Here is a 12,126-nt window from a genome sequence, read left to right on the forward strand (position 1 = left end):
TGGTCATGGGCTTGAACTCTGGGCCTGGGGGCTGTCCTTCAGCTCAAGGCTAGCGCTCTACCACTTGAGCTACAGTGCCAATTCCGGTTTTCTGGTGGTTTATTGGAGATAGGAGTCTCACAGTCTTTCCTGCCCGGGCTGGCTTTGAACCGTGATCCTCAGATCTCAGCATCCTGAGTAGCTAGGATTACAGGCGTGAGCCACCAGCGCCCGGTTGTGGGCAAGCCTTGAATCTGAATCCTCTCTATCCCTTTTTCTTCTTCTTCCCTCCTTCCCCCACTTCTTCAATAGCTGTGATTGCAACTGTATGTCACTGTGCCTGGTTAGCCATCATCACTTGATATTAATTTTGTTTTTGGAGAGAGGAGATAGTACTGTAGTTTAACTCAGGGCTTTGAACTTGCTAAATAGATACTCTACCACTTGAACCCTCCACCAGGTACAATACCTTTCTTAATATGTTCAAAGTTATTAGTTCTTAAACTTTATTGTGCATAAATATTCCTGAGGAGGGCTGGGAAGGTGGCTCAGTGGTATAGTGCTTGCCTCGCATGCATGAGGCCCTGGGTTCAATTCCTCAGCACCACATAAGCAGAAAAAGCTGGAAGTGGCGCTGTGGCTCAAGTGATAGAGCATTAGGCTTGAGCTGAAGAGCTGAGGGCCCAGGCCCAGAGTTCAGGCCCCACGACACACACACACACACACACACACGGACGCAAGCACAGACAAACACACACACACACACTCACTCTCACTCACAATCTTCCTGAATAGCTTGTTGAAAATGTAGATTTTGGGGCTGGGTGGTAAAGCCCTGGGCAGGGTGCTTGCTTGATGTAGGTGATCTTGGATTTGATCTCTGGTACTTCAAAAAGCGAAACACAGTGGCTGGGAATGTGGCTCAGTGGTAGAGTGCTTGCCAAGCATGCATGAAGCCCTGGGTTTAATTACTCAGCACTACTGCAGAATAAGCCGGAGGCGGCACTATGGCTTAATTGGTAGTGTGCTTGCCTTGAGCTGAAGAGGTGAGGGACAGCACCCAGGCCCAGAGTTCAAGCCCCACGATGCTTAAAAAAACCAAAAAAACAAAATGCAGACTCCTGGTTAGCTTGATATTCCTTCCCTTAATATTTGCTCATGTAAGTTTCTGATAATTTTCTAGAGGTCATTTTGGAAAAATGTTTGGTTATTCATTAGATTATTTCAGTGGTGAATGTGGAAGCTCATGCCTATAATGTCAGCACCAGGAAGCTGGGTTACATAGCTAGCCTGAGTTACATAGCAAAGACATTCTCTCAAAATAAATAAGTAAAAGCATTATTTCAGCAGATCCTCAGATTCATGATATACTTTGTTCTACTTCATAATATTTTAAGATGGTATACTTTCACAAATCCAAACTACCTGTGAAATTCATGGAAAATAATACTTTTGTGACTTAAAAAGATGGTTATGAAACTCATTAATATTTACCTACTCTTAAATGCAAAATTTTATCTTGGCAGGAGAGGAAATAAAAATTGAGTAGAAATGTTGGTGACCTACTTAAGCAAGGGAAGACAACACTTCAGTGAGCATATACCCACAATGTCTCCTTTGACTAGAGGGCCAAATTGTCACACCACACTGGCCAGCTCCTATCCGAATGCACGTTATTCAGGGAAGTTTTGAAGCTCACAACTTAGTCCTTCTTGCTTAAACTTGTCCAAAGAAGAGGGAAGAATACTGTACTTTGGAGAGGAGTTCTTAGGCCTCCTGTAATGATGATAATGCTTTTGGCATTGAAAAAAATAACTATAGTTAAAGCTTGTATGGACATGCAGCCTGTTTGTCCTAACTGGTTGAACAATCTTCAAGTAGTCCTTCTCATTCTGTCTCTAAACATGAGACTTTTAAGTTTTCACCTTAAGCTTTTTTGCTATGATTTAAGAAAGCAGAGGATAGTTTATTTACTTTGTTATTGGCTCTCCTACTTGGGTACCATTTCTTTTGAGTAATGTACAAAGCATCCTTACTTATAGTTGCCCAACTTTTATGGCTAGACATACCATTGGTGCACACCAAAGGAACTTAATAAAATATATTCTAATCTGTAAAAGAAAACAAATTATATCTTCAAATGTTCTCCAGAGAACAGTGACCTGACTCACTGCTTAGAGAAGAAATTAACATGTGCTTTGAACATGTTAGCAGGTAGGATTTTATATTGAAGGGCTGGGGAGAGCATGTGCTTGACATGACATCACAAGTGAAGGGGTAATGGAGCTGCAGTGCTGGTTTGCAACATTTGATGTTAGGATGTTCTTGATACATTTTCCCGTAATTACAGTTGTGTCACATAGGTATGTCTGTGTGTCAGTTAGTCTTTTTGATGTAGTTCAATAGGTTTACTTTTAAAAGAAATTCTTTCTTTGGAATTAGGAGTTAAGGAATTGTTTATGGCTTACCATTTAGTGTTGAGTCTTGTTCATCAGCCTCCTCCTCAGTGATGGAGCATGTAATACCCAGCTCCTGTTAACTCTGCATATTCAGTGCAAAAGTCCTTCGCACAGTGAGTGGATACAGCCATGTACCTGTGTAGTATGTGGAAACTGTTCTTGAGACCTGTGACATTTGAAATAATAATTATTTCCAAGGATTGGGGTTATCAAAGATGTTTTAAAAGTATTCAATTTGGCAGATAGAGAAACATATCCTGCTTTTCAATGTAATATGGTGTGTGTGTGTGTGTGTGTGTGTGTATCTATGTATCTTGTGTCTATATTTGAGAAGATGGAGGCATCTGGCATAACTGAACTGAAACTATAGCTTATTAAGAGTGTCTTCCACAGCTGGAAGCAGAGAGCAGCCTTCATTAGTTCTACATGCCTTAGCATCTCACAAGCAAATTATACTGTTTGAGTTATTGGGTCTCCCCTATTGGGTGTTACTGGTTTTATTAACTCACTGTGAAAGAAAACCATTGGCTATTGCATTATATTTCATGCTTTGTCCATTTTGAAAATGATCCTGATGTTGTTACCTCCTATCACTTCTCCCTTCTCAAGCCTATTTCATTTAAGCCATTTCCAGGTGTTATTAGGGTTACATGAGAGGTTTTTCATATTTGTTGAACTAAATGATTTTTCTCAGCACCACTTCAGTCTGAATTTCTGGGTCTTTCTTCAGTCTGTCCTTTTTTGAACAACAAGCACTGGAGAGCATGAGTAACCTTTTTGCCTTGTCTCTTTCACTTAGAACACACTGCTGCAGCAGCTGGGAGTTGCTCCCTTTTCTGAGGGCCCTTGGCCCCTTTACATTCACCCGCAAGGCCTCTCTGTGCTTTCACGCCTCCTGCTCATCTGGCAACATAAAGCTGGCACGCAAGGTGACCCTGATGTCCCCGAATGCCTTAAAGTTTGGGACAGGTAAGATAATTCCAAGGGAGGAGATGTTTTTACTGTTTTTGTTTGTTGGACTTTTTATAGTTCACTTACAATTTTGAGATGTTTTTACAATGATGTATTCAGAGTAGAAGTGGGGGAGAAATGATGGGAAGATGCTTTTCTAAAAAGAAGTGTAGGGCTGGGAAGGTGGCTTAGTGGTAGAGTGCTTGCCTTGTACTCATGAAGCCCTGGGTTCGATTCCTCAGGACCACATAAGCAAAAAGAAAAAAGCCGGAAGTGGTGCTGTGGCTCAAGTGGTAGAGCGCTAGCCTTGAGCTGAAGAGCTGAGGGACAGCACCCAAGCCCAGAGTTCAGGCCTCACGACTGGACCAAAAAAATAAAAAAATAAATAAAAAATAAAAAGAAGTGTAACAACTGTTGTCTGGAAACAGAATTTTCTTGTAGCTATGGGGGATTTAGTTATAATGTTTTCTTTTTTCTGTTTGTTGGTTTTTGTGGTTTTTTTTTTGGGTCCAGTCGTGGGGCCTGAACTCTGGGCCTGGGTGCTGTCCCTCAGGTCTTCAGCTCAAGGCCAATGCTCTACCACTTGAGCCACAGTGCCACTTCCGGCTTTTTTCTTTATGTGGTGCTGAGGAATCGAACCCAGGGCCTCAGGCATGCAAGGCAAGTTCTCTACCACTGAGCCACCTTCCCAGCCTGTTTTTTTTTTTTTTTTTTTGCCAGTTCCAGGGGGCTTGAAATTCAGTGGTATATGCTCTACCATTTGAGCTACACCTCCAGTCCAGCTTTCTGTTGTTTGTTTGAAGTTGGAGCCTTGCAGACTTGTCTCCCTGAGCTAGCTTTCATCGCAGTCCTAGCATTATAGGCTGTCCAGCCAATGGTGCCTTGCTGGTGCTGGTTATGATTATTAAACAGTCAGAATCTTGATCATAACCAATTTCATCGTGACCTGGTTTTTGAAAAAGAGGCAGCAGGAAAGCTAGCTCTGCTTTCATCATGAAACCACTGAGAGTGACTTACTGTCTCTTTTGGATAAATTTTAAAGAACTTGTTTCCTTGGGGGAAGTTCAGATTAATCATCTAAATCCTCCTTAGATGGACCTGTATTTGCCATTTTTGTTTACATGGTTAGGAGTCTTCAAAGCAGTTTGTTTTCTAAAAGGCTTTGGTTTTCTAGTCCTCATTTTAGGATCAAATAGCTCTAATGTTGGATTTGAGAAATCGTAAACCTCCTCGAATGCCAGAGGCCCATTGTGTTTTCTGGTGGAATATTGCAACAAGGCTGGGAACTGGGGATGGTGGGGTGCTGTGAGGGAAGGTTGCCCTTATTAAAACACAAATCTCCTAATAGCCAAAGGCAGTGAAAACAGCTGGCTGTGCTCATTCCTTTATTTATTTATTACTTTATTTATTTATTTTTATAAAAGCTTCGGATGAGTTCTTGAAAGTTAAATTTTATGTTACTTTTGAACCTAATTTACTATTTAAAAAAAATACAAAGGTCTTCAATCCCTGATGTCTGGTTATGAATACAATGCATCTTAATCAATGTCACGTCACCTTTTCCATCATTCTCCCCCATCTTTTCTCATCCCATCCTTACCCTAAAGTTATGTAGTTCAGTTTTTTTTTTTTTTTTTTTTTTTGGGTCCGGTCGTGGGGCCTGAACTCTGGGCCTGGGCGCTGTCCCTCAGCTCTTCAGCTCAAGGCTAGCACTCTACCACTTGAGCCACAGTGCCACTTCCAGCTTTTTTTTTTTTCTGCTTATGTGGTGCTGAGGAATTGAACCCAGGGCCTCATGCATGCAAGGCAAGCGCTCTACCACTGAGCCACCTTCCCAGCCCTGTAGTTCAGTTTTTATATAATGTAGATTGAATGTAATGACTGCATTTGCTCACCTTCCTCCCTCCATATGTATGCCCTCCCCTTTTTGTTGAACATGTTTCAACTTCCTGGTATTTATTTTGTTGTATGTTTTGTTAGTTGTTAGTGGTGTTACATATATCATTGGACTCCTCCCCTACGTATACCATCCTTTAGTCAATTTGTTTGTGTATATATGCATATAACCCTATATATGTTATCATGTATGTATTTTAGATCTAACTTCCAAATAGAAGAGAAAAACATGCACTGTTTGTGTCTCTGAGCCTGACTTCACCTAACATAGGTTTACACATTTCCCTGCAAATGACATACTATTCTTTTAGATTGATGAGTAAAATTCCATATATATAAATATGTACTAACTTAAGTCATGTCATGATTCTGTTAGAATTATAATTAACTTAGAGAATCTGGGGCTGAGGGTGTGCTCAGTGGTAGGTACTACTAGGTTCAATATCTAGGACTCTGGAGGTTAATTGGAAATAAGAGTCTCACAAACTTGCTCCTGGGCTTGAACTCAGGGCCTGGACATTGTCCCTGAGCTGCTTTTGCTCCAGGCTAGCATTCTACCACTTGAGCCATGGCACTACTTCCAGCTTTTTCTGTTTATGTGATGCTGTGGAATCAAACCCAGGGCTTCATGCACATGAGACAAACACTATACCACTGAACCACATTCCAGCCTCTTCAGCTGGCTTTGAACTGTAATCCTCAGATCTCAATCTCCTGACTACGTAGATGTAAGCCACAGGCACCCAGCTAATTGACTTGGCTTTGCTTGCCCAGGTTTACTGAGTACACAGCCACAGGACTACCTTCCTTGGGGAGTCTGTAGTTCTTCCTTTTGTCTCCAGTGGCAAGTGGGCACTGACAGAAACTGCTGTGGCCATAGTTGAGAGAATTGGCTTTTTTTGTAGTCAGAACTTACTTTGTGTCTTGTCTTTTCATGCCTAGGTAGAAGATGTTCAACCCTTCCTTCCGATACTGCACATTGTAACCGTGGCAGACTTATGCTGTTTTCCCACAACACCTGTCCCTCTTCTTTGTGCTAGGTTTTTGTCTACAATGAAGCAGAATGCCCTACAAGGGGTAGTGCCCAGTGAGACAGAAGATCTGAATGTAGAACACCTGCAGCTGCTACTCCTCATTTTCCACAACTTTTCTGAGAAAGGCCGGCAGGCCATTTTGACCCTCTTTGTCCAGAATATCCAGGAGCTGAGCGTCAACATGGAAGCACAGATGCGCTCTGTGCCTCTCATCCTAGCACGCCTCCTTTTGATCTTTGATTATCTGCTTCATCAGTACTCCAAAGCACCCGTTTATCTGTTTGAGCAGGTACAGATCCTCACATTCTCTTTGCCTCACTATTATTAAGAGCTTTGGTGTCCACGCACAGAATTACTAGCTACCTTTGTGTAATTTTAGTTGTTGGTTTTGGGAGGATTAAAAAAGCCCCTATATGCATATGTGCTCTGCACTTTATGCTTAGCCTGAAGTGATCAGTGTAGATTCCTTGAGTATGAGGGTTAGGATTGGAGGATAAGCTCTGTTCACAGGTGTTCTTTGGGATTGCCCTTCTTTGTATGATCTAGTAGTGCCTTGAGCATTGGCCTTAATGGGTGTTTGCCAGTGGTTGAAGGATTATCAAGTGGTAAATTCTATATTTCGGTAAAATCCTTTGTAAGGATCCAAAATGAGGATTAGAGGGTTAGTTAAGGGTTATTATGTTCTGTATTTATTCCCTTTATGTCTTGCAAAAACTGGTTTCTAAAACAAGCCACAAAAAAAGTCTTGAAAATTACATTTTGTTTTATGATATACTGATATATAATGTTCAGTGTGAGAGCAGAATGATGACTGATGTGTCCTTAATTCAAGTGTTCGTATTTTCAAAGGTGCAGCATAACCTCCTCAGTCCTCCTTTTGGATGGGCAAATGGATCCCAGGACAGTAACAGCCGCAGAGCAGCTACCCCTCTGTATCATGGATTCAAGGAAGTAGAAGAAAACTGGTCTAAGCATTTCTCATCAGGTTAATAAAAATCTGACTTACTGAATCTTGTGGGTAGAGTCCATTTTGAAGTTGGGAGATTCCCAGAGAATCTGGCCATTTACTTTGGTATCCCTCCTACATATCTCAACAGTTTTAGAAGTTGACTTCCATGCATGCCACACTTGTGTTTTAAAACACTGAGATGCAGGAATTAGGATGTACATAGTATAGATTGCTGTCACTTTCAAATACGATTTTCCTCATTTGCCCTCAGGGATTAGTATCTTCCCACAAGCTAAATTTCCCTTTGTGTCTTGATGATAATACATGCCAAAAGCCATGGGAACTTGGTATGCGCTGCAGTGTTTCTCTCACATAGCGGTTGTCTATTATTAGTTAAAATTTTTTTATTGTTATTTTAAAGGTAATATACAGAGGGGTTGCAGTTACATAAATCTGGTAAAGAGTCTATGTCTTTTTGGACAATGTAGCAGTTGTCTATTATTTTGATGAGCTTTTCTGGCTCATCTGGAGGGTTTATCAGGTTATTAGGTATTATGCAGCCTTAGTATGAGTTTGTTTCTTATTGGTATTTGGTATTGAACATTATATAAATTTAATATATTTAATGATACAATTTAGTTCACTACATTTGTTGTAGAGCAACTCAGTTAGCTTGTGGAGCAATGGTTTTTACTGGAGTGATATTGCTTCACTCTAGGAAACATTTGCTAGTGTCTTGGACATATTTTTGGTTGTTAAAAATGTGGAGGTTTGCTATAGTTTGCTATATGCTAGAAGCCGGCCTTACTGTTAAACCTATTGTTCAAGGGCAGCCTCTTTTTTTTTGGTTGGTCATGGACCTGAACTCTGGGCCTGGGGCACTGTCTCTCAGCTCTTCAACTCAAGGCTAGCGCTCTACAACTTGAGCCACAGCGCCACTTCGGCATTTTCTGCTTATGTAGTGCTGAGGAATTGAACCCAGGGCCTCATGCATGCAAGGCAAGCACTATACCACTGAGCTACCTTCCCAGCCCAAGGGCAGCATATTATACCAAAGAATTAGCTGTCCCCAAGTTTCAGCAGTGCCAGGGCTGAGCAAACTTGCTCTGAAGTGGTCTTTTAGATTTTATACTTGTCCAATTTATGAGTGAAACCATTAATTTAACACACCTAATATTTTTTAGATGCTGTCCCTCAACCCAGATTCTACTGTGTCTTGTCCCCAGAAGCCTCAGAGGATGATTTGAACCGTCTTGATTCTGTGGTAACAGGAATTCTCTTTCTGTCTTAACCTCTTTTCTTTCGTGAAGTAGTCTTTATATCTCAGCTAGGACTACAGCTCAGACATATTAAAGGAAAGACTTAAATTTTATTTGAGACAGCATCTCACTCTAAGTCTAGGCTGGCCTCGAACTAGTGACTTTTCTCCCTCAATCTCTTTGAATGCTGGGATTATAGGTATATACCACCGTGCTTGACTACAAGTACTTTTTGTGTTGAGGCAGTTTGATAATTGTTAGGATTTGAACTTCTAGCAAAAGGGAATTTTTTTTTAAAGATTTACTTGCTGCTCTTCAGTTTATCACCTTGGACATTGTCTTTGTTTGCATGTCCTGTGCAAATATTTTAGTGGACGGAAATGGTTGTCTTACTCTCTTGCCCTAAAGCCTTGCAATTATATGTGCACAGCAGTTCAGTTCACAGAGTGAGGCCCTAGCATTGGAAGTTACTATAAAAATCAGTAAGGAAAATTTGTTGGGATGTTTTGTCAGTCATCAAGTTGAGTGATAGTGTAGGAGTAGAAGTAAAACAGATGTATAATGATTGTTTTTCTCTCTTGATATCAGGCATGTGACGTTCTTTTCTCCAAGCTTGTTAAGTATGATGAGCTTTATACTGCCCTAACAGCCTTGCTTGCAGCTGGGTCCCAGCTTGATACTGTAAGGAGGAAGGAAAATAAGAATGTGACAGCTCTGGTAAGACCATGGAAGCTGGAAGAGGATTTGAACTCTGTTTGATAAGTGATAAATGTTTCTATGGAAGCCTGGGAAATGACTTAGGCTGTTTGATTACTCATTGTTTGTACCAGAAACTAGTTTATTAAATAATCTTTGTAACAAGGACTGTAAACTCAGTATTTCAAAAATATGGTGTGTCAGCTAGGCACCAGTGGCTCATACCTTAATTCTGGTTACTCAGGAAGCTGAGATCTGACTATCCTGGTTCCATGCCAGTTTGGGCAGAAAAAGTCCATGAGACTCCATTTCCAATTAGCCAAAAACCCAGGCTGGAGGTATAGCCCATGTGATGGTAGAGTGCTAGTGCCAGCTTTGAACAAGAAAGGCTCTGAGTTCAAGCCCAACAAAAGGAAACATGGTATGTTTATTGTAGAGATACTTTTGTCTTTTTTTGGGAGAAGGGGGTGGAACTGGAGTTTGAACTCAGAGCTTTTTACTTATAAGTGATCTACCACTTGAGCCACAACTTCTTTTTTTCATTCTTTTAGCTAACATTGGGAGAAATGTGACTTTTAACCGTCACAGCCTGCTGAAATGCTGTGTTTTTCTATGTTTCTATGAATGTGTCTGTACTTCCAGAAGCTATAATGTAATTCTAAGTCTCACAGGGAATTGGTAAATTATTGACCTGTCAAGCAGACGTCCTGCTTTGGCTTATTGGTAAAAATATTGGGGTGCATCCTTTTGGTGTGTGAGATATGCTGAATATTGTGATCTGTGTTTATTTTCTTATTATCAGATATACTCTTTAAAATATCTGGAGAACAAACTTGAATTCTAAGTCAAAATCTTAATATGGAATCTACACAATTCTGCTTTAAAAATTGTATTTAGAGTGTTCGCTTCGGCAACACATATACTAAAATTGGAATGATACAGAGAAGATTAGCATGGCCCCTGCGCAAATTCGTGAAGTGTTCCATATTTTTTTTTAAAAAAAGAGCAGTTCTTACTGCTCTTCTTGAGGCAGTGCCATGTTCTGCTTTCAATGACTGACTGACTCCATTTGCTTCCTCCAGGAGGCCTGTGCTCTTCAGTACTATTTCTTGATACTGTGGAGGATCCTAGGAATTTTGCCACCTTCAAAGACTTACATGAACCAGCTGGCCATGAACTCACCTGAGATGAGTGAATGTGACATCTTACACACACTACGCTGGTCATCCCGCCTCCGTATCAGCTCCTATGTCAATTGGATAAAGGTAGCAAACTAAACTTGATGTCAGTTTTATATGTAGCCAATTTGCTCTCTACTTATGGAATCTTTTAATGAGAGCTTTGGACTCTTATCTTTCCTGAGCATTTATTCTTTCTGCCTAAATAGGATCACCTCATCAAACAGGGAATGAAGGCTGAACATGCTGGCTCTCTCATAGAACTGGCGTCTACCAAGTGTAGCTCAGTGAAATATGATGTTGAAATTGTTGAGGAATACTTCGCTCGACAGGTGTGATAATGTTGGGACGGTAATGATGGAACTTGGTTGCTATAATAGCCTTCTGTCACAACTAATTGATATCCTGGGTATTTTTTTAAAAAGATCTCGTCATTCTGTAGCATCGACTGTACCACCATCTTGCAGCTCCATGAACTTCCTAGTCTGCAATCCATCTACACCCTCGATGCTGCTATCTCCAAGGTTCAGGTCTCTTTGGATGAACACTTTTCAAAGATGGCTGCAGAGACGGATCCACATAAGTCATCTGAGATCACAAAGAATCTCCTTCCAGCCACACTCCAACTCATTGACACCTATGCATCGTTCACTAGGTGTGATTAATTGCCTTCTGCAGTGTATAAGTAGTGCTCACTCTGAGCAGATGCCCAAGGGATGTAGTGATTTACTTCTTTCCTTCTTACCACTTAGGTTACCCCTCACCTTGGTGTATGCTTTCTTCTCATATGAGGTGGTACCTGATAAGGACTTTTTCATTTAGCTAATGAGGAAATTTTTTAATTTTTATAATTCCTTGTGATATTTTTTTCCTAGAATTTTATTGTTGAGAATAGGTATATAATTTTTCTTTTTGCCAGTTCTGGGTTTGAACTCTGGGCCTGGACACTGTCCCTCAGCTCTTCAGCTCAATGCTAGCACTCTACCACTTGAGTCACAGCACCACTTCTGGCTTTTTATGCTTATGTGGTACTGAGGAATTGAACCCAGGACCTCATGCATGCAAAGCAAGCACTCTACCACTAAGCCAGCTTCCCAGCCCTAATTTTTTTTTGGGGGGGGGGGTGGTCCGGTCATGGGGCCTGAACTCTGGGCCTGAGTGCTGTCCCTCAGCTCTTCAGCTCAAGGCTAGTGCTCTACCATTTGAGCCACAGCTCCACTTCCCGCTTTTTTCTTTTTGTTTATGTGGTGCTAAGGAATCGAACCCAGGGCCTCAGGCACACAAGGCAAGTGCTCTACCACTGAGCCACCTTCCCAGCCCGGGATATAATTTTTCTAAACAGTCTTTCCTGTTATTGGCTTGAGATTAAATGGTCTTAAAATTTCACGACATGTAGAGTGAAAAACAATTTAATGAGTTAGAGATTATTTTGAAATTTTGCTGTTTAGGGAACATTGCAAATTACATTTTCTATAGAATTTGGTGTGAAAATATTTAAAAACATTTAAGTGATATTTAAAAACACCACTCTCATTTAGCCAAGGTTTGTACTTATTGAGCTCATTTATTTAATCTGGTCCCTGTAGGATTTCTGTTCAGTTATGTTTACATAAATTTTATGTTTACGCCAGGCGCTGGTGGCTCACACCTGTAATCCTAGCTACTCAGGAGGCTGAGATCTGAGGATCGCGGTTCAAAGCCAGCCCGGGCAGGAGAGACCGTGAG

General features: G+C 41.0%; 1 protein-coding gene across 1 annotated transcript in view; it reads left to right on the forward strand.

Annotated features, from left to right (window-relative positions):
- Positions 1 to 12,126, forward strand: part of Ubr4 (ubiquitin protein ligase E3 component n-recognin 4) — a 140,042-nt gene that overhangs the window by 35,287 nt on the left and 92,629 nt on the right. Inside the window, exons 17-25 of the mRNA XM_013032660.1 lie at positions 3,238 to 3,407; positions 6,326 to 6,608; positions 7,169 to 7,304; positions 8,453 to 8,532; positions 9,116 to 9,244; positions 10,306 to 10,488; positions 10,611 to 10,733; positions 10,827 to 11,056; positions 11,154 to 11,196. Of these exons, the coding sequence (XP_012888114.1) occupies positions 3,238 to 3,407; positions 6,326 to 6,608; positions 7,169 to 7,304; positions 8,453 to 8,532; positions 9,116 to 9,244; positions 10,306 to 10,488; positions 10,611 to 10,733; positions 10,827 to 11,056; positions 11,154 to 11,196 (1,377 nt within the window). The remainder of the gene's footprint in view (positions 1 to 3,237; positions 3,408 to 6,325; positions 6,609 to 7,168; positions 7,305 to 8,452; positions 8,533 to 9,115; positions 9,245 to 10,305; positions 10,489 to 10,610; positions 10,734 to 10,826; positions 11,057 to 11,153; positions 11,197 to 12,126) is intronic.

The sequence above is a fragment of the Dipodomys ordii genome, unplaced genomic scaffold, assembly GCF_000151885.1.
Source record: "Dipodomys ordii isolate 6190 unplaced genomic scaffold, Dord_2.0 Scaffold6, whole genome shotgun sequence".
Classification (NCBI taxonomy): Eukaryota; Metazoa; Chordata; class Mammalia; order Rodentia; family Heteromyidae; genus Dipodomys; species Dipodomys ordii.